Genomic DNA, 25,199 nt, shown 5'->3' on the forward strand with positions numbered 1-25,199 from the left:
GTAAAGAGCCATGTATGTAGGAAACAGTGTTGTATGTCGGTTCTTGCATGCTGAACTATTAATTGAAACTCCTGCATAACTACAATAACCACATTTCAAAAGTACTTTGGGTTGCAAGTTTTATTTTCAGTTTTAACAAATAAACTACTACCAGAAACTGCCTTGAACAAAGTGCAATACATACATGACATGGATCTGCTGGGTGACAGTCCTTTCACTGCAGGATTTTAGAACAAATAAGTACATTAATTTAAATTGTATTGGACAAGCAGTAAGGATATTAGCGAGGACACTCTTCCAAGTAATTTTGTGGGCATATTTGCATCTATCGGTAAGGATAAATGTTTGTTCAATATAATGGCTAGAAGAACTAGCAAGGGTAGCCAATTCCTCCATTTAATATACAAAAAGTGGCATTTCCATCAGTCAGGCTAGATTTTATGCTTGATATTTGGAATAATTTTATTTTTGGAATAATTTTATTTATGGAATAATATTTGCAATATTTTCATGAGTGGCAACTGAGCCATGGATGATGCTTTCAAATATGCTAGGCCAGTAAAGCAACATAGCAGTTTTCCCATCTTTTCGGGAAGACAACCTAAGAATGCTTATGTGAAAATTGCAACGACATATCAACAGACACCAATGATTCGTGTTAATGGCTACATATTCTCACTCCAGTCCTAAACTAAATTGACTCATCAGCTTTTTTTGAGCAAAGGAGTGTGTCTGAAGAGGCATCCCACCTCGAAAGTCACCAATCCTTTTTCCTAGAAACGCTGTTACTCCAGCACATTGTGTCTATCTTATGTATTTAGCAAACTGGGTATTCAAATCTAAGATACCAACATGGATGCAAGTACTGAAAGTGAGGGAGTCCCACCGTTAAGTGCACCCAATCCCATTAAACTGACCAAAAGTTTTTTTTTGAGAATATATAATGCAGAGGTAAACGGCTTCATTACTGGATATTTTTTTAGTGCTTGTTGACAAACCATGTCAGTTTAATCCATATAATATAATAACCATATAACAATTACAGCACGGAAACAGGCCATCTCGACCCTTCTAGTCCGTGCCGAACACGTATTCTCCCCTAGTCCCATACCTGCGCTCAGACCATAACCCTCCATTCCTTTCCCGTCCATATAACTATCCAATTTATTTTTAAATGATAAAAATGAACCTGCCTCCACCACCTTCACTGGAAGCTCATTCCACACAGCTACCACTCTCTGAGTAAAGAAGTTCCCCCTCATGTTACCCCTAAACTTCTGTCCCTTAATTCTCAAGTCATGTCCCCTTCTTTGAATCTTCCCTACTCAGTGGGAAAAGCTTATCCACGTCAACTCTGTCTATCCCTCTCATCATTTTAAAGACCTCTATCAAGTCCCCCCTTAACCTTCTGCGCTCCAAAGAATAAAGCCCTAACTTGTTCAACCTTTCTCTGTAACTTAGTGGCTGAAACCCAGGCAACATTCTAGTAAATCTCCTCTGTACTCTCTCTATTTTGTTGACATCCTTCCTATAATTAGGCGACCAAAATTGTACACCATACTCCAGAATTGGCCTCACCAATGCCTTGTACAATTTTAACATTACATCCCAACTTCTATACTCAATGCACTGATTTATAAAGGCCAGCACACCAAAAGTTTTCTTTACCACCCTATCTACATGAGATTCCACTTTCAAGGAACTGTGCACAGTTATTCCCAGATCCCTCTGTTCACCTGCATTCTTCAATTCCCTACCATTTACCATGTACGTCCTATTTTTATTTGTCCTGCCAAGATGTAGCACCTCACACTTATCAGCATTAAACTCCATCTGCCATCTTTCAGCCCACTCTTCCAACTGGCATAAATCTCTCTGTAGACTTTGAAAATCTACTTCATTATCCACAACCCCACCTATCTTAGTATCATCTGCATACTTACTAATCCAATTTACCACACCATCATCCAGATCAGTGATGTACATGACAAACAACAGTGGACCCAACACAGATCCCTGTGGCACCCCACTAGTCACTGGCCTCCAACCTGACAAACAACCATCCACCATTACTCTCTGGCATCTCCCATTCAGCCACTGTTGAATCCATCTTGCTACTCCACCATTAATACCCAACCATTGAACCTTCTTAACCAACCTTCCGTGAGGAACCTTATCAAAGGCCTTACTGAAGTCCATATATACAACATCCACTGCTTTACCCTCATCAATTTCCCGAGTAACCTCTTCAAAAAATTCAAGAAGATTAGTCAAACATGACCTTCCAGGCACAAATCCATGTTGACTGTTCCTAATCAGACCCTGTTTATCCAGATGCTTATATATATTATCTCTAAGTATCCCTTACATTAATTTGCCCACCACTGACGTCAAACTAACAGGTCTATAATTGCTAGGTTTACTCTTAGACCCCTTTTTAAACAATGGAACAACATGCGCAGTACGCCAATCCTCCGGTACTATTCCCGTTTCTAATGACTTGAATCTCATAGTTTCCATAGCTACTCTACTTGTTTCCCTTACCTCGCATAATTCAATATCCTTCTCCTTGGTGAATACCGAAGAAAAGAAATTGTTCAATATCTCCCCCATCTCTTTTGGCTCTGCAGATAGCTGTCCACTCTGACTCTAATGGACCAATTTTATCCCTCGTTATCCTTTTGCTATTAATATAGCTGTAGAAACCCTTTGGATTTACTTTCACCTTACTTGCCAACACAACCTCATATCTTTTAGCTTTTCTAATTTCTTTCTTAAGATTATTTTTACATTCTTTATACTCCTCAAGCACCTCATTTACTCCATGCTGCCTATAATTATTGTAAATTTTCCGAACCAAGTGTCCAATTTCCCTTGAAAACCATGGCTTTTTCCAATTTTTACTATTTCCTTTCAACCGAACAGGGACATAAAGATTCTGTACTCTTAAAATTTCACCTTTAAATGTCCTCCATTTCTCTTCCACATCTTTCCCATAAAACAAACTGTCCCAATTTACTCCTTTTAAATCCTTTCGCATCTCCTCAAAGTTAGCCTTTCTCCAATCAAAAATCTCAACCCTAGGTCTAGTTCTGACCCTCCCCATAATTATATTGAAACTAATGGTATTGTGATCACTGGTCCCGAACTGTTCCCCAACGCATACCTCTGCCACCTGACCCGTCTCATTTCCTAACAGGAGGTCCAGCACCGCCCCTTCTCTAGTAGGTACTTCTATGTATTGCTGCAAAAAACTATCCTGCACACATTTTACAAACTCCAACCCATCCAGCCCATTTACAGAATGTGTTTCCCAGTCTATGTGTGGAAAATTGAAATCTCCCACAATTACTATCTTGTGCTTACTACTAATATCTGCAATCTCCTTACATATGTGCTCTTCCAATTCCTCGCTCCCCATTTGGCGGTCTATAATACACCCCTATAAGTGTTGCTACCCCTTTCCCATTTCTCAGTTCCACCCAAATAGCCTCCCAAGACGAGCCCTCTAATCTATCCTGCCAAAGCACTGCTGTAATATCTTCCCTGATAAGCAATGCAACACCTCCACCTCTTGCCCCTCCAATTCTATCACACCTGAAGCAACGAAATCCTGGAATATTTAGTTTCCAATCACAGCCCTCCTGCAACCATGTTTCACTGATCGCCACAACATCATACTTCCAGGTGTCAATCCAGGCTCTAAGTTCATCCACCTTTCTTACAATGCTCCTAGCATTAAAATATACACATTTAAGAAACCCACCCTCTCTTATTCTCTGTTTATTGTCTTTTTCTTCTCTCTCCCCTACATTTTGGGTCAGAGTGCTACCATTCTCTGCCTCCTGCCTCACACACTGACTGCTAGCTTTCCCAATTTGAGTCCCTCCCCCCCAACCATACTAACTGACTAACCGCCATCATCAACAGAAGAAAAAAAAAATTGTATTTACCTGAAAGCTTTAACCCACTTCACAGTTAATGTTTATTAATTGTTATTAATAAATATTATAATTATTAAATTCTTCAAATGGCACACACATTTCTGGGTTCAGGGGAAAATATTGGGCTAGCATTATGGATAACTTCCCTGCTGTTTCTCGGAATAATGTTAAGAGACTGTTTGCATCCAGCTGAGAAAGGAAATTGATTGATTGAAAGATAGAGCATGAATGTACATTGAAAGATGTTATCTTTGATAGCAGCACTTCCTCATTATAACATTAGAGTGGCAGCTGAGAGAGATTACGTGCACAAATATACAGAGTGGGTCATAAATCCAAAATTCCCGATTCCAGGAATATGTGCTCTACGAACAGATCCACAGCTGACATCCAGGGTTGTTTCTACATTTAGAAACCAGATACATTTCCTAGGTACTGAATCATAAAAGGTGCCAGTTTCTATCTTTTTCCGTCCTGTGAGGCACCCCAGTTCACTATTTGAGGAATGGTGACAAATAATATCAAATTCGCATGGTCACCTTTTTCCAGGAAATGGTTCGAGTGACAGCTTCAAACGTTAGCTTCAGTAAATGTTACCCATGATATTTTTTATCTTGGGCTGATCTTTACTGTCTGGGAAAAATAAATATAACAGAATTATATATAGGCTGTTATGTTAGATGCCAGCAGCCATCTGGGACATGCTGCTGAGACTTGAGAATGCCGTGTTACTACAACGTTTAAAAAAAAAAAAAAGAATTATCTCCACTAAAAGGTGGACATTTTTGATCCTAGGGTCAATTTTCTGCTTTGTTATGATTGATGACGTCTGAGCAACTGGAGCTTCATTCAATTACATTGTAAGTGGATTTTCCTATGGTAGTTTCCAAATGGGCCAGCTTTTTTTTCTACGATGTTTTGCCTTTTTCCTGGGAGACTGAGAGGTTGCACAGCAATCAAGAAAGGACAATCTTTATGGTCTTGTTGCCTTTTTGTATAATGCATTGCTGTAAAATTTAACATATTTCTGCTTTCTTGCAGGGAGCCCTTGTGAGTGCCTTGGCAGATGATACCTTACATCTCTGGAATCTGCGTCAGAAAAGGCCTGCCATACTCCATTCTCTTAAATTCAACAAAGAAAGGTAGAGAAATTAACAAAATATTCAGTAGTGTTCTGGTATTTACTATGTATATTGGATAAATATTGAAATGTAGTTTGAGCATTTACAACAATGTTTAGTATGACATTTTGTGATTTATTCCATGATGAAACTTTTTTTACTCATCAAAATGTCAGTAAGCAGAGAACATAAAGTTAAGGTAAATGATAAAGGTGACAAAGGACAGAGAAGATGTTTTTGCAGCCGATTGTTAAGATTTTGATTGTTTGATTGAAAGCGTGTTCGAAAAAGATTAAGTGATGACATCGTGAAGGGAATGAGATGTACAGGATTCTGTAGAAAGTGCATCTCAAAGAGCGCACAAACCCCATGTATGGTTTTAAGTTTTTGAATATCTGAACATTTAATGCCTAGTTTAAAATAATCTATTCAATTAATCTAAAATGTATTGCTAGAGCTATGGAATCTTGTCCTCCCCCAAACATTTACTGGCTGCACATCAAAGGAGCTCATTTGTTAAAAAGTGCTTTGGGGTGCTCTGAGCCTCAACAAAAAAATCACTAGAAATGTTTGTCCGTGTTACTTGCTTGACATAATTGGACCCATACAGATGTGTCTCAATGGGAGTAGAGACAGAAGTGGGACGGAAAGACTAACCAGACCACATTCGCGTGCTGGGGGTGGGGGGGGTGGGGGGGGGGGGGGTGCACCGGGGTGGTATTGGAAGCAGCTGGCTCCCTTGGCTGCAGGAGATGTCGATTTCCATTGGGACTGAGGGGCATGGAATAACAATGCAAAGCTTGTCCTCTCCCTCTCCCTCTCCCTCTCCCTCTCCCTCTCCCTCTCCCTCTCCCTCTCCCTCTCCCTCTCCCTCTCCCTCTCCCTCTCCCATTCTGGAAGATTGGTTGTTTGCAATTCAATTAATTTGAATTATCGAGAAGCAGGAGGTTGCAGACCTGAAGCTGTGTTTGAATCAGATGGCTTTCTGTTCTCTTGAATAAATACATTCAACAATAGTAAGGCTCAGATGAGTGTTTGGCTGCAAATAATTTTGAATCTCTTTATCTGGAACAGAAACATCCTCTTCTCAAATGTTTCATTTTTCTATTTCTTTGGTTTTACACAAGATAGATTTACAGTTAAAACACCCAAATTAATCTCTTCTGTCTGACGTTGTTATTTATATACAAAAATAGTGTATGGAATTAAAATTCAGATTATATTTCTATGTTCACCCCATCAGTGTGGACCTCACCCTCATGAAGTTATGGTTAAAGTGGTTAAATTTATGGTGACGTCAGGAAGCCTTAAGAATTTATTCCCTCGAACTGGAAGAAGAGAAAATCTGTTAGTTGTGGAGGAGGAGGAAAGCTGAAAGTGGCATCTAATGAGAGTACATTTATGTTGGATAAGAGCAACCTTCATGATTGAATGTTTTACCTTCAACATTTATTTGCCTAGTCTAACTACAAATTAGTTGTTGCTTGAGCCTGCTTTTGAAGTTTGTTAACTTCACTGACCAAGCAGGATGGATTTCCCCAGGGCACATTTGCAGTTTGTCAATCTCAGAGTGAACTACGATTACATTTGCTTTATGCAGCAAATGTCAAATTTTTTAATTTTATTTTCAACCATACTTTTTGGATTTGTTTTTCGCAGTTGTGAAATTATAATCTTGGTGTAGGAAGGAACTGCAGATGCTGGTTTAAACCGAAGATAGATCCAAAATGCTGGAGTAACTCAGCGGAACAGGCAGCATCTCTGGAGAGAAAGAATGGGTGGAAGGAACTGCAGATGCTGGTTTAAACTGAAGATAGACATATAATGTTGGAATAACTCAGCGGACATGCAGCATCTCTGGAGAGAAGGAATGGGTTTGCAGAGATGCTGCCTGTCCTGCTGAGTTACTCCAGCATTTTGTCTAATTTAAATTATAATCTTGGATTACCTATGAGGTTATAGATTTTACTTTGGAGGATCGATGATATTTGTTGCAGATAGCAAGTTCCTCTGGTCACTTGGTGCCTAGAGGTTTACCACAATACCCTTTAGTTCCCTTTGTTGCCTGGCACTATTTCATGTATTCCTCTTTAATATTTGAATGCCTTCCATCTTGTTTGTCACTGTTTTTATTCCTTTGGCTAACCCTTAAGCAATTTGGAGAATACTGGAATAAACTGGAAATAGAATTAAGGAACCTTGAGAGGAACAAAGAAGATTGTAATTTATTTTTGTAAAGGGGTTGCTGATATTTTACCGTTGCATTTTTGCTCAGCGAAACTAGCCTCTACTAGAAGGGAAGTCAGTCAGGAAGCTCTGCAATTTTATAGGTGCTGTACAAACATAAATTATTGTTAAATCATAATGTGTTAAAACTGGTTCAAAAGAAAATTACTGCATTTCGGAATCCTGTAATATGTGCCTTCTCCGTTTTACTGATACCAAACTAGTTATCATGGGTACCAAATACAAAGCTGTTTCCCAATTCAGGTACAAAGTACCTGATTGTATTTGAGCAATTGTCCCTTTATACTTGTCTGCAGGCAGAGCATTGGACCTTTATTCTGGACCCTGGGTTATAATCCTGCTATCAGCTGAAGTGCTGAACTTTGCCCTACATAACCAACTATATCCCTTGTGATGCTGTTACAATGCAGCTACAGCAACAGTCTGAACTGTTGCATCTTGAACTCTTACGCTAAGTAAGTGTAGTCTGCACATTATTGGAAACCTGAACTGAATGCTGCCTTGTGTTCAGAATAACCTTGCTGCCTTGTGTTCAGTGGATCAGGCAGCATATTTGGAGAACATGGATAGGTTACGGGTTGGGTCGGGTCAGGACCCTGACTCAGCTTGAACCGTCACCAATCCATGTGCTGCAGAGATGCTGCCTTACCTGTAAACCAGCATCTGCAGTTTCTTGCTTCTACTTTCATATAATGTACACAGTTTCAAATACAAGCTGAGATGACCAAATCAGTCAACTAAATCTTTTGGAAAACGTGTATACCAGCTCGCTAAATGGGAGGCTAGCACAAAGAAGGGTAGGTTCAGGCAGCAATTGAGCAATTTGTGCAGGAGCCACTTTTTTTCTTTAGAGCATTGCATCTATTCTTGATTTTACTTCCAATCATTGTTTGGCTTGGATTTTGACCCTTTGCTTCTGGATTCTGTTTGTGGTATTACTGACCCAATTACCAATCCTTAGTGTGGCAGAGTTAGCTTTTGCAACCTTTCAAGCTGAAATCTGTTCCTTCTTAATATGATTAGCTAACAACTGTCATAAAAAGTTGAATAGAGTTTCCTGATTTTGAAAGTTTAAAAGATGAATCAACAAAATAAATAAAACATGATTTCAATCATTCTGAATATAATAATAATAATAAATTTTATTTAATGGGCGCCTTTCATACATCTCAAGGACACCTTACATAGTAATCGGAATAAAAACATATAATCGGAGTAAAACAAGTAATTAAAGACATCACAATGACACAAATTAAAAACAGAATTCAATCCAAAAACAGAAAATCAAAAACACAGTGTGAAGAGAGAGCAGCGGCAACCAAATCGTGCCAGCGTCCACTCTCTCTTCACGGCAGCCATCTTGGACACAGACCTACAAGACTACAGTTAGACAAAAAAAATCATCCCCCCACAGTGGATAGCACTGTGGAGGAAGGCACAATGTCCAGTCCCCAACCCATGTTCACCCCAAAGTCAGGCCTATTGGGGCCACCGCAGTTGCCTCTACGGAGGCCCGATGTCCCTGGCCGTTCTCACCGGGTGGTCTTGCCCCGGCGTCGGGAGAGTCCTTTCAGCGGCTGGGCCACTTGGAACGGCCGCTTCTTGGTTGGAGCCCGCGGCTGCCGAAGCCGACAAGGCCGCGTCGGTTTGGCGCTCCTAGGCTCCAGATGAAAAAGTCGGCGCCCGCTCTCCTCACTGCCGCCTTGCCGCCTCTCCGCACTGCCGCCTCTCCGCACGCCGCCTCTCCGCTCCGCAAACCCGCAGCCCGGAGATGTTGCTCACGGCGGTCCAGCTCGCCAGAGCTCCAGCGCGGCGACCCAGGCAAGGCATCGCCCGCTCCGCTCCGCTCCGCTCCAGCGCTCCAGCGCTCCAATGCAGTGCCGCCACGCAGGCCGAGGTGCTGGGTGGTTCCCGCCAAGAAACGGCGCTCCAAGCCCGCTGGTAGGCCACGACGACGGGTCGACGGGCAGCCCGGAAAAAAGGCTGCCACACCGACCAGGTAGGGACCTATAAATAAAGTAACACCTACCCCCCCACATTAAAAGACCATATCCCCTACAAACAAAAAAAACAGGACTCACTAAAAACTAGAAAAAAAACGAATTTAAGACGGACGGCTGCTGCTAGCAGCCGTTCACCAAGATGGCTCCTCCTCCTGAATTTAGACATGTACCTTTGCTTGAACAATGTTTATGAAACTTTTATCACATGATTTTTTTACCATCCAACTTCCAAAGAAACACTTTCATTCCCTTCTCCAGTTTATATACAGCCAATGTACAAAACAAACTTGAATTTCATGAGAAAACCTCACCGGAACCTCATTTACTGTATCCAGTTTTCCCGATGTGGCCTCCTGCACATCTGCGAGACTAAATGTAGATGCGGCGACCGTTTCCACTTGCGCTCGATCTGCCAAGGTCTGCTGGATCTAACCATTTTAACTCTCTAATCCATTCCCATGTGGACCTTTCTGTCCTGGGACGACTCCATTGCCAGAGTGAGGCCACACGGAAACTGGAGGAACAGCACCTCATATTCCACTTGGGTAGCTTACAACCCAATTGTATGAACATTGAATTCCCTAATTTTGGGTAACCTCTAACAACCCTCCTTCCTCTTTCTCCCCCCACACCACCCCTTCTGCCTTCCCCTGTGCCCCACCTGGACTCTGGCTTCACAATTTCCAGCTCTTTAATTTTTTTCTCTTTCGGTTTTTTTCAATTGCCTTTAACCATCTGTTTATTAAAACCCTCCTTGCCTGTATTCAGCTATTACCTGCCATATTTTGTCCTGCCCCTTTTCTCTTCCTGCTTTCTTACTTCCCCCTACATCCCCACCCTCAGTCTGAAGAAGAGTCCCAACCTGAAACGTCACAGATCCATGTTCTTCAGGGATGCTTCCTGAACTGCTAAGTTACTCCAGCCATTCCATGTTTCTCTATAATGAGAAAACACGTTAGTTTAATGACATTCCTCCAATTTGTTCAGAGCAATGCCTGGCAGAATAACTTTATTCCTTATTACTCCAGGTAAGTGAACTAGCATTACACTGCTGGTTTTAGCTAGGAAAGTGTCACAAATGGTAGAGCAGCATCCATGGAGCTAATTTTAGTCATCTCTGATTCAAACTGGTAGTTAGCCAGGTCGACACTGGTAGAAGCCAGGTCAAATGCTGGAGTAACTCAACGGGAGAAGCAGCAACTCTGGAGAGAAGGAATGGATGATGTTTTGGGTCGAGACCCTTCTTCAGACCCAGATAGTTAGCCAGGCTTCCTCAGGCCAAGTAGTGCCAGATATTATATTAAATATGATTTATTTGGATGTTCTTTTAACATGAATTGAATTGCACATACAGTGCCCTCCCTAATGTTTGGGACAAAGACCCATCATTTTATTATTTGCCTCTGTACTCCACAATTTGAGATTTGTAATTAAAGAAATCACATGTGGTTAAAGTACACATTGTCAGATTTTATTAAAGTGTATTTTTAAACATTTTGGTTTCACCAGGTAGAAATTACAGCTGTGTTTATACGTAATCCCCCATCCCCCATTTCAGGGCACCATAATGTTTGGGACACATGGCTTCACAGGTGTTTGTAATTGCTCAGGTGTGTTTAATTGCATCCTTAATGCAGGTATAAGAGAGCTCTCAGCACCTAGTCTTTCCTCCAGTCTTTCCATCACCTTTGTAAACTTTTATTGCTGTTTGCCAACATGATTACCAAAGTTGTGTCAATGAAAGTCAAAGAAGCCATTATGAGACTGAGAAACAAGAATAAAACTGTTAGAGACATCAGCCAAACCTTAGGCTCACCAAAATCAACTGTTTGGAACATCATTAAGAAGAAAGAGAGCACTGGCGAGCTTATTAATTGCAAAGGGACTGGCAGGCCAAGGAAGACCTCCACAGCTGATGACGGAAGAATGCTCTCTATAATAAAGAAAAAAACCCAAACACCTGTCCGACGATCAGAAACAATCTTCAGGCGTCAGGTGTGGTTTTATGAATGACCACTGTCCGCAGAAGATTTCATGAACGGAAATTCAGAGGCTACACTGCAAGATGCAAACCACTGGTTAGCTGCAAAAATAGGATGGCCAGGTTACAGTTTGCCAAGAAGTACTTAAAAAACCCAACCACAGTTCTGGAAAAAGATCTTGTGGACATATGAGACGAAGATTAACTTGTATCAGAGTGATGGCAAGAGCAAAGTATGGAGAAGAGAAGGAACTGCCCAAGATCCAAAGCATACCATCTCATAAGAAAGAAATTAGAAAAGCTAAAAGAAGACATGAGGTTGCTTTGGCAAGTAAGGTGAAAGTAAATCCAAAGGGTTTCTACAGCTATATTAATAGCAAAAGGATAACGAGGGATAAAATTGGTCCATTGGAGAGACGGAGTGGACAGCTATCTGCAGAGCCAAAAGAGATGGGGGAGATATTGAACAATTTCTTTTCTTCGGTATTCACCAAGGAGAAGGATATTGAATTATGTGAGGTAAGGGAAACTAGTAGAGTAGCTATGGATACTATGAGTTTCAAAGTAAAAGAAGTACTGACACTTTTGAAAAATATAAAAGTGGATAAGTCTCCAGGTCCTGACAGGATATTCCCTAGGACATTGAGGGAAGTTAGTGTAGAAATAGCCAGGGGCTATGACAGAAATATTTCAAATGTCATTAGAAACGGGAATAGTCCCCGAGGATTGGCGTACTGCGCATGTTGTTCCATTGTTTAAAAAGGGTTCTAAGAGTAAACCTAGCAATTATAGGCCTGTTAGTTTGACTTCAGTGGTGGGTAAATTAATGGAAAAGATACTTAGAGATAATATATATAAGCATCTGGATAAACAGGGTCTGATTAGGAACAGTCAGCATGGATTTGTGCCTGGAAGGTCATGTTTGACTAATCTTCTTGTATTTTTTGAAGAGGTTACTAGGGAAATTGACGAGGGTAAAGCAGTGGATGTTGTCTATATGGACTTTAGTAAGGCCTTTGACAAGGTTCCTCATGGAAGGTTGGTTAAGAAGGTTCAACTGTTGGGTATAAATGCAGGAGTAGCAAGATGGATTCAACAGTGGCTGAATGGGAGAAGCCAGAGGGTAATGGTGGATGGTTGTTTGTCGGGTTGGAGGCAGGTGACTAGTGGGGTGCCTCGGATCTGTGTTGGGTCCTTTGTTGTTTGTCATGTACATCAATGATCTGGATGAAGGTGTGGTAAATTGGATTAGTAAGTATGCAGATGATACCAAGATAGGGGGTGTTAATAAAAACAGAGAAGGAACGTGACAGGCTGCTGGCGAGGCGGCCAATAGCTTCCCAAGAGGCCCTGTATTTTACCTTATTTAAGGTGGGAGAAATATCTTCTTGCGCTTGGGTCCAGCACTGTCCTGAATTTGTCCCTGAGACCTAAAGAGAAGATTGAACTGAAAGGCACATCCAAAGTATTATCCATAAAATGAAAATGTGAAACAGGATGTAAGATTTTACTCCTGGCAAAGCTATTTAGCTTTAAAGAGGGAATGGTCTTTAGAGGGCACTTTAGATAATGGGGGAGATAAGAAAGGTCTTCTTGGTGTTAGCAACATGTAGGCCATGCAGCACGTACATTCCCGCTGGGATAATTGTAAAGGCACGGCTTCTATTTCGCTCCCCCTCTCTGTCCTACGGGCATTTTGTGGGGCTGCTCTGCCCTTCACCATGGTGTTCACTACACTGAATATTGAGGCTGCTCCCTACTGTTTTTCTTCGAAAATAGTGCTGCACCCACTTCTTAGGTTTATGTGGTAATCAATTACTCATCCTGAAATGTCTTAATTACCTGAACTGATGGAACTGCACAACCGGCTTTTCCACTTGAATCATTTCATTTTCTTAAGTGAAGAAAGTTCAAAGGACTAGAGATGAACACAGCATTTTATAATGTCCCATGCAACAATATCGTTGCTTCACCAGTTTTGAAGTGCAGTACGTATCTATTAGGCAAGCATGGCAGAACACAATGGAATCCCACAATGACAAATAATTGCTTAATTTGTCTAGGTATTTTACATTGAGAGTGGAGTCATGGTATGAGCATGGAAGGTAGACAAAAGTGCTGGAGAAACTCAGCGGGTGCTGCAGCATCTATGGAGCGAAGGAAATAGGCAACTTTTCGGGCCAAAACCCTTCTTCAGACTGATGTAGGGTGGAAGTGCCAACTGCCCAAGCAAAATATGTGGTGCTGCTCCTCCAATTTCCGGTGGTGCTCACTCTGGTCATGGAGGAGGCCCAGGACAGAAAGGTCGGATTCGGAATGGGAGGGGGAGTTGAATGGCTGAGCCACCGGGTGATCAGGTTGGTTAACGCGGACCGAGCGGAGGTGTTTGGCGAAACAATCGCCAAGCCTACACTTGATCTCACCGATGTAGATCAGCTGACATCTAGAGCAGCGGATGCAATAGATGAGGTTGGAGGAGATGCAGGTGAACCTCTGTCGCACCTGGAACGACTGTTTGGGTCCTTGAATGGAGTCGAGGTAAAGCGACTAGTGTAGCATCTCTTGCGGTTGCAAGGGAAAGTGCCCGGGGAGGGGGTGGTGCAGGAGGGATGGGAAGAATTGACCAGGGAGTTACGGAGGGAGCGGTCTTTGCGGAAAGCAGACAGAGGAGGAGATGGGAAGATTTGGCGAGTGGTAAGGTCACGTTGGAGGTGACGAAAATGACGGAGGACTATTTGTTGTATGTGACAGCTAGTGGGGTGAAAGGTGAGGACTAGAGCGACTCTGCCCTTGTTACGAGTGGGGGGATGGGGAGAGAGAGCAGTGTTACGGGGTATTGAAGAGACCCTGGTGAGAGCCTCATCTATAGTAGGGGAGGGGAACCCCCGTTCCCTGAATGAGGGCTTTCCGATGACCTGGTGTGGAACACCTCATCCTGGAAGCAGATGCGGCGTAGACGGAGGAATTGGGAGTAGGGGATGCAGTCCTTACAGGAAGCAGGGTGGGAAGAAGTGTAGTCTAGATAGCCATGGGAGTCAGTCGGTTTAGAGTGGATGTCGGTCAAAAGTCTATCACCTGAGATGGAGATAGTGAGGTCAAGAAATGGTAGGGAAGTGTCGTAAATGGTCCAGGTATATTTGAGTGCCGGATGGAAGTTAGTGGTGAAGCGGATGAAGTCAGTCAGTTGTGTGTGGGTGCGGGAGGTAGCACCAAAGTTATTGTCGATGTAGCGGAGGTAGAGGCCGGAGATGGGGCCCTGGTACGCCTCGAACAAGAATTGTTCGACGTACCCTACAAAGAGGCAGGCATAGCTGGCCCATGCGCGTGCCCATATCTTGCCTTGTATTTGGAGAAAATGGGAGGAATCAAACAGGAAGTTATTGAGGGTAAGAACCAACTCCGCTAGGCGGAGGAGAGTATCAGTGGACGGGCATTGGTTGGTTCTCCGATCGAGGAAGAACCGAAGGGCTTTGAGACGCTCCTGGTTGGGGATGGAGGTGTAGAGTGACTGGATGTCCACGGTGAAGATGAGGGGATGGGGGCCTAGAGAATGGAATGCCCGGAGACGACGGAGAGTGTCTGGGGTGTCTTGAGCATAGGTAGGGAGGGATTTAACCAGGGGGGATAGGATGGACTCAAGGTATGTGGAAATAAGTTTCGTAGGGCACGAACAGGCAGATATAATGGGTCTACCAGTACTGTCAGGTTTGTGGATTTTGGGGAGAAGGTAAAATCGGGCTGTGCGGGGCTGGGGAACGATGAGGTTGGAGGCTCGGGGGGGGCAGGGAGCCGGAGTGGATGAAGTCAGTGATGGTGCTAGAGATAATGGCCTGGTGCCCATCTGTGGGATCATGGTCAAGGGGAGGTGTCCGAGAGTTGGCACGTGGCCTCAGTCTTGTAGAGATCAACGCGCCAGACTACCACGGCACCTCCCTTGTCGGCGGGTTTGATAACCCAATCTGGGTGGTTGCGGAGTGAGTCGATGGCTGTACATTTAGGGGGGGAGAGATTGGAGTGAGACGGGAGTGGAGAAGTTGAGGCGGTTGATGTCCAGCCGGCAGTTTTGAATAAAAAGGTCTAAAGCCGGAAAGCCATGAGGGGGGGAGGGTCCACGAAGAGGGGGTCCGTTGGAGACGGGAAAAGGGATCATCAATAGGGAGCGAGGACTCCTTCCCATGGAAGAACGCTGGTAGAAGAGCTCCGTCGTGGTGGGCATGTAACTCATTGAGGTGGGGATGGAGGGGGGCAAAGGTAAGGCCTCTGGTGAGGACCGACCGTTCGGGGAGGTCAGGGGGGATGGTGAACACATGACAGGGATGAGGGTTGGGGCCGGAGGAAGGCAGGTGAGTGGATTGAGGCCAAGGTGATGTCTGGTGGGGGGGGTGTTGGGTGGTCAGGGCATGAAGACTGTAGTGTGGGTGGGGAAGAGTTGGGGTCACATGGTTTGAGGGGGATGGGGAAGACCCAGAGGAACAGCCACTGAGGTTACCAGCATTAGGGGGACCGGCACTAGGACCCAGCGCAGTCAAACCCGGGCTAGTGGGAATCTGCAGCGTGGAAACTTCAGGCCCGGCGCTGAGTCCAGGCTGCAGGTAAGGCGACGGCTGCGGGCAGCTGGAGGGCAGTGGACTGGAGAGGGTCGGTGGAATTGATGGTAGGAGTCTGTGGGTAGTGGAGTCTGGGTCGGCAGGCGATGCGTGGGAGGTCCCGTTGAGCATGCTGTCTTATTTTTCAAAAAGACTTGCTCACCTTTTTCATTTACAAGACCAAGTAAGCTTGAATTGATATCTTATCTGCAAGGTTGCTCACCTACAGCACTGTGTCCCTTCAGTTTTGCACTCTGATAGTCCAGCTCGATCTTGTGCTCAAATCTTGGGAGTGTAGCATTAAACCAACAGTATTTTGATGATCAATTTTAAGTTGTGTAGAGTGAAATAAGTTTCTGAGGGATGTAGTTGATTGAGATTGTTTTGGTGGTGATTTATTTAAGACTAAAAGAAATAGATGTTCAGTGCACCTTGTATGTTTTCAACCAAATTCCATAATATTAAAAATTGGCATATGATATCCGCTCCTTTACAAAGTTTTCTTGCTTTCACTTTATAGTTGCAAGGCACGCTCTGGTTCTCTATCCCCTCAGAGTAGTTTCAGTCAACTGTGTCATGACCATTTTTATTTTGCTGTAGATACAGGATATACAGTGCCCTCCATAATGTTTGGGTCAAAGACCCATTATTTATTTATTTGCCTCTGTACTCCATAATTTGAGATTTGTAATTAAAATAATCACATGTGGTTAAAGAGCACATTGTTAGATGTTAATCTATATTACTAAAACTAAGACCTTGACCACTTTCTGACTTTTTGTTTCGTGATTTCTGAAAGAACGGCGCCACTTACGGCCATCATTTTTGGCCACCTCGCTCAGAGTACCCCTCCGCTGAGCTGGACCAGGGGATTTTCCCCATCGATGAAACATAAAAGAGTTATTAATGTTTTTAAAATATTGACATTCTCTCTGCTGCCCCTGCTTGTGGGAGGGGGGAGGGACTATAAAACCTAGAAGTGTTGTGTCTCAGTCAGTCTCTCAGTCTGAGCTGTGAATAACACTGAACCCCATGTCTACTGTGAGTGTGGTTTTACTGACCTTGAGTGCCCTTAACGTGGTTTGAAAATGTAAATATGGTTGGTTTGAAGTAAAGGCGCTGCAAATGGTTGATGGGGGTTTGGGTTGAAGTTAAAAGCACTGCAAATGTTTTTTTGGGGATTTTGGGTTGCAAATGGTTGTTTGGGGGTTTTGGGTCGAAGGAAAAGGCACTGCAATTGGCTGTTTGGGGGTTTTGGGTTGAAGTAAAAGGCAATGCAAATGGTTGTTTGGGGGTTTTGGATTGAAGCGAAAAACGCACTGCAAATGGTTGTTTGGGGGTTTGTGGTTAAAGCGAATAAAGCACTGCAAATGATTGTTTGTCTAAACTTGACAACTTCCTGTTTGCACTATATATTGATTTTAGATAAAACGCTACCACTTACGGCTGTGATTTTTGGCCATCTTACTCAGTCCCCCTCTGCTCATCAGGTGCAGAGGATTCTTCCCATCAATGAAAAATAAAAGTGTTATTAGTGTTTAAATAATGTTGAGAATCTCTCTCCTGTCAATCACGCCATGAAGGTGACACCTTTTCGGGTGGGAGGGGGAGGGATTATAAAACCTGGAAATGTGGGTGTGGCTCAGTCTCTGCATGATGGGGGAGGAAGACGTCACGACTCAATCTGAGCTGTGAATCAACTGAACACACTGAATGTCTACTGAACTGTGAGTGTGGTGTTTTGTGTGGTTTTATGGTGGTTTCACCCTGCTTGAAATGGTATGAAACTGTGTTTGAATGTGGTGGCGTTGCACCCTGCATGAAATGGTGTGAAACTGCATTTGAATTTGGTGGCCTTGCACCCTGCTTGAAATGGTTGGAAACTGCACTTGAATTCGGTGGCCTTGCACCCTGCTTGAAGTGGTAGGAAACTGCACTTGGATTCTGTGGCCTTGTACCCTGCTTGAAGTGGTAGGAAACTGAACCTGAATTTGTTGGCCTTGCACCCTGCTCGAAGTGGTAAGAAACTGCACTTGAATTTCGTGGCTTTACACCCTGTTTGAAATGGTAGGAAAATGGATTTGAATTTGATGGCCTTGCACCTGCTTGAAATGGAATTTCAAGAAATAGCCGTGAGTCAACTGCTAGCCCACCAGCCGTGAGTGAGCTGCCAGCACATCAGGCTTGAGGGACTGAGCTGCCACCCCAATAATCCATTTGGCGCACAATGTCCATACTAGCCCTCTGGAGACCAGTCCCTTCAGCCCACAACACCCATACCAGCGCTCCAGAAAGTCCCCCCCCCCCCCCCCCCTCACTGGCCACCAATATTGGAATTGGTGGAGAGGTGGAATATTGCGTTGGGGGACCAGCCCTCCCGTGTGAACATGGGACCCAACGGGTCCCACTTAGTCTAGCAAAGGCTATTTTTATACATTTTGGTTTCACCATGTAGAAATTACAGCAGTGTTTACACAGTCCCCCCCATTTCAGGGCACCATAATGATTGGGACCCAGCAACGTCATGTAAATGAAAGTAATCATGTTTAATATTTTGTTGCATATCCTTTGCATGCAATGACTGCTTGAAGTCTGTGATTCATGGACATCACCAGTTGCTGGGTGTCTTCTCTGGTGATGCTCTGCCAGGCCTGTATTGCAGCCATCTTTAGCTTATGCTTGGTTTGGGGGCTAGTTCCCTTCAGTTTTCTCTTCAGCATATAAAAGGCATGCCCAGCTCCAACGATGGTAGGCCGCAGAGCGACCTGAGATGCGATCCGGTAAATAATTGTATCTCCGGCAAGGTAAGAAACGGAAACAAAAGTTTGCCCCTCCCCCACCCCCTCCCCGCACATAAACAAACCGGAGAACATTTACATGAACTTTTAACACACACTAAAACATTTTTAAAAGGCCAAAAAAACAGACAGACTGATGGCGGGGCTGCCAATCGTGCAGGCGCCCTGGTGGTAGCAGTTTTATTCTTGTTTCTCAGTCTCATAATGGCTTCTTTGATTTTCATTGGCACAACTTTGGTCCTCGTTGATAAACAGCAATAAAAGTTTCCAAAGGTGATGGAAAGACTAGGTGCTGAGAGCTCTCTTATACCTGCATTAAGGAGACAATTACACACACCTGAATAATTACAAACACCTGTGAAGCCATGTGTCCCAAACATTATGGTGCCCTGAAATGGGGGGGGGGGGGGGAATATGTGTAAACACTGCTGTCATTTCTACATGGTGAAACGTAAATGTATAAAAATACCCTTTAATAAAATCTGACAATGTGCACTTTAATCGCATGTGATTATTTTAATTACAAATCTCAAATTGTGGAGTACAAAGGCAAATAAATAAATGATGGGTCTTTGTCCCAAACATTATGGAGGGCACTGTATCCATTGGTGATTTCCAGTGACTGCAATCTGGTTGACCAAACGCCATCAACTGAGATTATTGGAAATATGGATGGAAATGTTGGAATTATATTTCTGTGTGTAATTTAAGAATATATGTTTATGAATTTTTATCACTGCTGCGAGTATTTTCTGACAATTAATTCTCACTTTGCATTTGATATGTTAACTTTCTGCAGACTTTGGATGAGTGAATAATTTCTCTCTCATTACAACTTAATAATGTGTATCCTAGAGACTCGGGTACTGATGCAGGGTCTTGTCCCGAAGTCTCAACCAAAAATGATGATGGTCCTTTCGCTTCCATAGATGTCCTTGAGCCGCTGAGTACTTCCAGCGGCTTGTTTTTTTACTTAATGTCCATTCTAATTCCCAAAAGGTGCAGTTTTTAAAATGTACTGTATAGCCAGATGTGTTACAGATTTAAGTGGCCAAATAAGTTATGCATACAATTGTTATTGAACCCTTGTAAATACTTTTAACGCAAGAACTGACTACAAGATGTTTTATGTTTCAATATCTGATGCTTTCTTATTGAAGGCTGTGATATATAACAGCACAATCATTTATTTCATTAACTCCTGTGAAGAAAAACAAAAGTGCAGTCTAACACTACAATGCAGAACTGTGGAGTGATGCATTGTTGATATCATCTTATGAATAAGATGTTAAACTGAGCCACTGTTAAAGTGAGTGTTTAAAAAGAAATCCCATGACACTTGCAAAGGAGGCTGCTCATCCATGGTAATTATCTTGGTCAGAATTTTTTTTTTTAGTCCTTATTACTGAAACAGATTATCCAGGTGTTGCCAATTTACTATTTCTGGGAGTTCATTCTGTAAAGGTAGTGCATCCTGTTCATTCTGTGGAAGGTAGTGCATCCGTGGATAACAAGGGAAATCAGGGATAGTATCAAAGCGAAGGATGATGCGTACAAATTAGCCAGAAAAAGCAGCATACCGGAGGACTGGGAGAAATTCAGAGACCAGCAGAGGAGGACAAAGGGCTTAATTAGGAAAGGAAAAATAGATTATGAAAGAAAACTGGCAGGGAACATAAAAACTGACTGCAAAAGTTTTTATAGATATGTGAAAAGAAAGAGATTAGTTAAAACAAATATAGGTCCCTTGCAGTCAGAAACGGGTGAGTTGATCATGGGGAACAAGGATATGGTGGACCAATTGAATAACTACTTTGGTTTCGTCTTCACTAAGGAAGACATAAATAATCTGCCGGAAATAGAATGGAGGATGTAACTAGTAGCGTGGATAGGGGAGAACCAGTTGATGTGGTGTATCTGGACTTCCAGAAGACTTTCGACAAGGTCCCACATAAGAGATTAGTTTACAAACTTAAAGCACACGGCATTGGGGGTTCAGTATTGATGTGGATAGAGAACTGGCTGGCAAACAGGAAGCAAAGAGTAGGAGTAAACGGGTCCTTTTCACAATGGCAGGCAGTGACTAGTGGGGTACCGCAAGGCTCAGTGCTGGGACCCCAGCTATTTACAATATATATTAATGATCTGGATGAGGGAATTGAAGGCAATATCTCCAAGTTTGCGGATGACACGAAGCTGGGGGGCAGTGTTAGCTGTGAGGAGGATGCTAGGAGACTGCAAGGTGACTTGGATAGGCTGGGTGAGTGGGCAAATGTTTGGCAGATGCAGTATAATGTGGATAAATGTGAGGTTATCCATTTTGGTGGCAAAAACAGGAAAGCAGACTATTATCTAAATGGTGGCCGACTAGGAAAAGGGGAGATGCAGCGAGACCTGGGTGTCATGGTACACCAGTCATTGAAAGTGGGCATGCAGGTGCAGCAGGCAGTGAAGAAAGCGAATGGTATGTTAGCTTTCATAGCAAAAGGATTTGAGTATAGGAGCAGGGAGGTTCTACTGCAGTTGTACAGGGTCTTGGTGAGACCACACCTGGAGTATTGCGTACAGTTTTGGTCTCCAAATCTGAGGAAGGACATTATTGCCATAGAGGGAGTGCAGAGAAGGTTCACCAGACTGATTCCTGGGATGTCAGGACTGTCTTATGAAGAAAGACTGGATAGACTTGGTTTATACTCTCTAGAATTTAGGAGATTGAGAGGGGATCTTATAGAAACTTACAAAATTCTTAAGGGGTTGGACAGGCTAGATGCAGGAAGATTGCTCCCGATGTTGGGGAAGTCCAGGACAAGGGGTCACAGCTTAAGGATAAGGGGGAAATCCTTTAAAACCGAGATGAGAAGAACTTTTTTCACACAGAGAGTGGTGAATCTCTGGAACTCCCTGCCACAGAGGGTAGTCGAGGCCAGTTCATTGGCTATATTTAAGAGGGAGTTAGATGTGGCCCTTGTGGCTAAGGGGATCAGAGGGTATGGAGAGAAGGCAGGTACGGGATACTGAGTTGGATGATCAGCCATGATCATAATGAATGGCGGTGCAGGCTCGAAGGGCCGAATGGCCTACTCCTGCACCTAATTTCTATGTTTCTATGTTCCTATGTTTTTTGTCCGGTGTTTCGATAATATCTATGCTGCTATCTATATAGCCAGTTTTAAAGTACTTTAAGATCATATGAAAGGGCCAAGATCTGGCAATTGGAGAATAATTGCCAGCATATAAAATTATTAAGGGATTGGACACGCTAGATGCAGGAAATATGTTCCCGATGTTGAGGGAGTCCAGAACCAGGGGCCACAGTTTAAGTATACAGGGTAAACCATTTAGAACTTAGATGAGGAAGCACTTTTTCACCCAGAGAGTTGTGAATTTGTGGAATTCTCTGCCTCAGAGGGCAGTGGAGGCCGATTAACTGGATGCATTCAAAAGAGAGTTAGATGGAGCTCTTAGTGCTAGCGGAATCAAGGGGTATGGGGAGAAGGCAGGAATGGGGTGTGGATGATCAGCCATGATCACATTGAATGGCCTACTCCTCCACCTATTGTGGTGGAGTAGGGCTGGCTCAAAGGGCTGAATGGCCTTATCCTACACCTATTGTCTATGCATATATGTAACAATGTTCGAAAGTGTGAAATTGTCCTCTTTGGCAGGAAAATGTAAAAAGTATATTATTTAAATTGTAAAACATTGTACAGCTCTGAAGAGCACAGGCATGTAGGGTATGACTGCTTTATTTGTAACATGCAAATGTGGAGTGAATATTTCTCCTTGTAGGAGAATCTGGAACACGGGTCACTGTTTCCAAACAAATATAGGCGGTTGGCCATTTCAGGTAAATTAGTCCTTTTTCCACATTAGGTTGCAAGTTTTTGGAGTTTTCTTGAAACAGTCTCTCCCTCTCCTCCTCTCCTCCCCCTCTCCCTCCCCCTCTCCCTCCCCCCCCCCCTCCCCCTCCCCCCCCCCCCTCCCCCCCCCTCTCTCCCCCCCCCCCTCTCTCCCTCCCCCTCTCCCTCCCTCCCTCCCTCCCTCCCTCCCTCCCTCCCTCCCTCCCTCCCTCCCTCCCTCCCTCCCTCCCTCCCTCCGTCCCTCCCTCCCTCCCTCCCTCCCTCCCTCCCCCCCTCCCTCCCTCCCCCCCTCTCTCCCTCCCTCCCTCCCTCCCTCTCTCCGTCCCTCTCTCCCTCTCTCTCCCTCACGTCCTCCCTCCCTCCCTCTCACTCCTTCCCTCTCTCTCTCTCTCTCTCTCCCTCTCTCCCTCTCTCCCTCTCTCCCTCTCTCCCTCTCTCCCTCTCTCCCTCTCTCCCTCTCTCCCTCCCTCCCTCCCTCCCTCCCTCCCTCCCTCACACTCTCACCCCCTCCCTCTCTCCCTCCCTCCCTCTCTCTCCCTCCCTCCCTCCCTCTCCCTCCCTCTCTGCCTCTCTCTCCCTCCCTCTCTCCCTCGACCCCTCCTTCCCTCCCTCCCTCCCTCCCTCTCTCCCTCTCTCCCTCTCCCGCTCTCCCTACCTCCCTCTCCCTCTCTCCCTCTCTCCGTCTCTCCCTCTCTCTCTCCCTCCCTCTCTCCCTCTCTCTCTCCCTCCCCCTCTGCCTCTGCCTCGCTCTCTCAGCCTCTGCCTCTGCCTCGCTCTCTCAGCCTCTGCCTCTTTCTCTCTTTCTCTTTTTTTAGCTTTCTGTGGAAATTATTCTCTATCCTAAATGTGCTTTGTGAACGACAAGCTCCTATCCTAATCATTAGTTTCACGAGACCCAGTTCCTTGACATCACTTGTATACATTCATGTTCAAAGGTCAAGCTCTAAGTCACTGAATACTCCAAGCTCGATGCAATATTCTTGGGAATAGAACAATATTCTTGGGAATAAGACTTGACCTTTGCAAACTAGTGATCATTTGTCAACTTGCTGCTGGTGTACACCACCCTCTGACATAAGGTTACTACTACATCCTGGAAAACTTGGACAGCCTCTCATATCTAGAAACCACCTCATACGGAATGCAGATATTGATGAGGAAATTCACTGTTGCCCTCACTGCACCATCATACTATATGGCCATCAGAAAAAAGAACCATTAGAACATCAATATGTTGGAGCTGCCATGGTCTGCTGGGGACTACTGATCCCAGTCCAACCAATTTTTTAGCTTCTTCTCAGCCAATGACCCCAGCATTGGCACCCTGAATAGATTCAGTTAGTTTAGATGGGCAGACCATTTTGTGTGCATGCTTGTCACCAGAATATATATATAATTGTTTATAGGGACAGTGCATATTAATGAACATTTTCATGTAAATATGCGAGATTGTAGCCAATCAGTAGCTAATTTCCATCTCTAGTCCCAGGCAAAGGTAGGTGAAGTGTCTTGCCCAAGGACACAACGACAGTACACACTCCAAGCAGGATTCGAACCGGCCACCTTCAGGTTGCCAGCCGAACACTTAGCTCATTTGCGCCATCTGAGAATCTCTAAATGAAGATTGCCAAGTGGGTAGAGGAAAAGATTCAAGATTTTTTTCAAAGCCACCTTGGAAAAAGTGTACTATCTCAATCAACCTGAGGGAATCCCTGGCTCATGACTCTTCAGAATGGAGAAGAACCATTTACAGTAGCATTGAGAGCATTGCACATTTTATGGCTTTGCGTAGAACTCTAGTATAACTGGTCGATGGAGTACATTATTTCACAAGCACCCATGCACTCTGCAACCTTGTGAAACATCTTTGGCAGATAAACATATTCCTTCTCATTCCATCTCCCCAGCTGAAGGAAAATAAGATATCAAGGCCCAGAGCCAATAAGTTACCATTAAGAAGATGTACATTGAAACTTGCTGAATTGTTGTTTCCCAGACCTGCATTGAGTTTCTTGAAGAATGCCAGAAACTATCTGGAAAGGTCAAATGGTCAATGGAAAGTGGGAGGTTGGATTGGTAAGTGTAGTCACTGCAGTCATTCAAGAAGGTCTAGCTTTGCAATGCCATCCTTAAGCATCTTATGGGAATAAATGTGTGTGAATCTTTTTTTAAATTTATTAAAGCGAAAGCCAACAGTTCCCAGGAAAACAAACAAGTTTGATCCAAAATTGGCACTTCAAATGTTTCAAAGGTCTTTTATTGTCACATGTACCAATTATGGGTGGTGGGCGGTGAACGAACTAGGGCTGGGCTCTGTCTGCCACCCATCAGGGCATACATGGATGACATGACAACACTAACCACTACTGCAGCATGCACCAAGCGGCTACTTGGAAAGCTGCAGGAGAACATCAAGTGGGCCCGAATGAAAATCAAACCAAGTAAATCTCGAAGCATCTCCATAGTCAAGGGGGTGCTTAGAGACACAAGGTTCTGCATCGGTGACGACCCAATACCAACAGTGTCTGAGCAGCCAGTTAAAAGCCTGGGCAGATGGTACAAAGCAAGTCTCAAGGACAAAGAGCAGGTGCAACAACTAAGGCAAGAAATTGTCAACGGCCTGGAAAACATCAATCAGACCCTACTGCCTGGGAAACTG

The 25,199-nt window shown here is 43.9% G+C and overlaps 1 protein-coding gene across 6 annotated transcripts in view; it reads left to right on the forward strand.

Annotated features, from left to right (window-relative positions):
• The window catches only part of stxbp5 (syntaxin binding protein 5), a 245,187-nt gene that overhangs the window by 29,820 nt on the left and 190,168 nt on the right, over window positions 1-25,199 (forward strand). For all 6 annotated transcript variants that reach the window (XM_033026117.1, XM_033026118.1, XM_033026119.1 and 3 more), the window contains exon 4: window positions 4,986-5,086. In XM_033026117.1, coding sequence (XP_032882008.1) covers window positions 4,986-5,086 — 101 coding nt within the window. The remainder of the gene's footprint in view (window positions 1-4,985; window positions 5,087-25,199) is intronic.

This window comes from Amblyraja radiata, chromosome 8, assembly GCF_010909765.2.
Source record: "Amblyraja radiata isolate CabotCenter1 chromosome 8, sAmbRad1.1.pri, whole genome shotgun sequence".
Taxonomy (NCBI): domain Eukaryota; kingdom Metazoa; phylum Chordata; class Chondrichthyes; order Rajiformes; family Rajidae; genus Amblyraja; species Amblyraja radiata.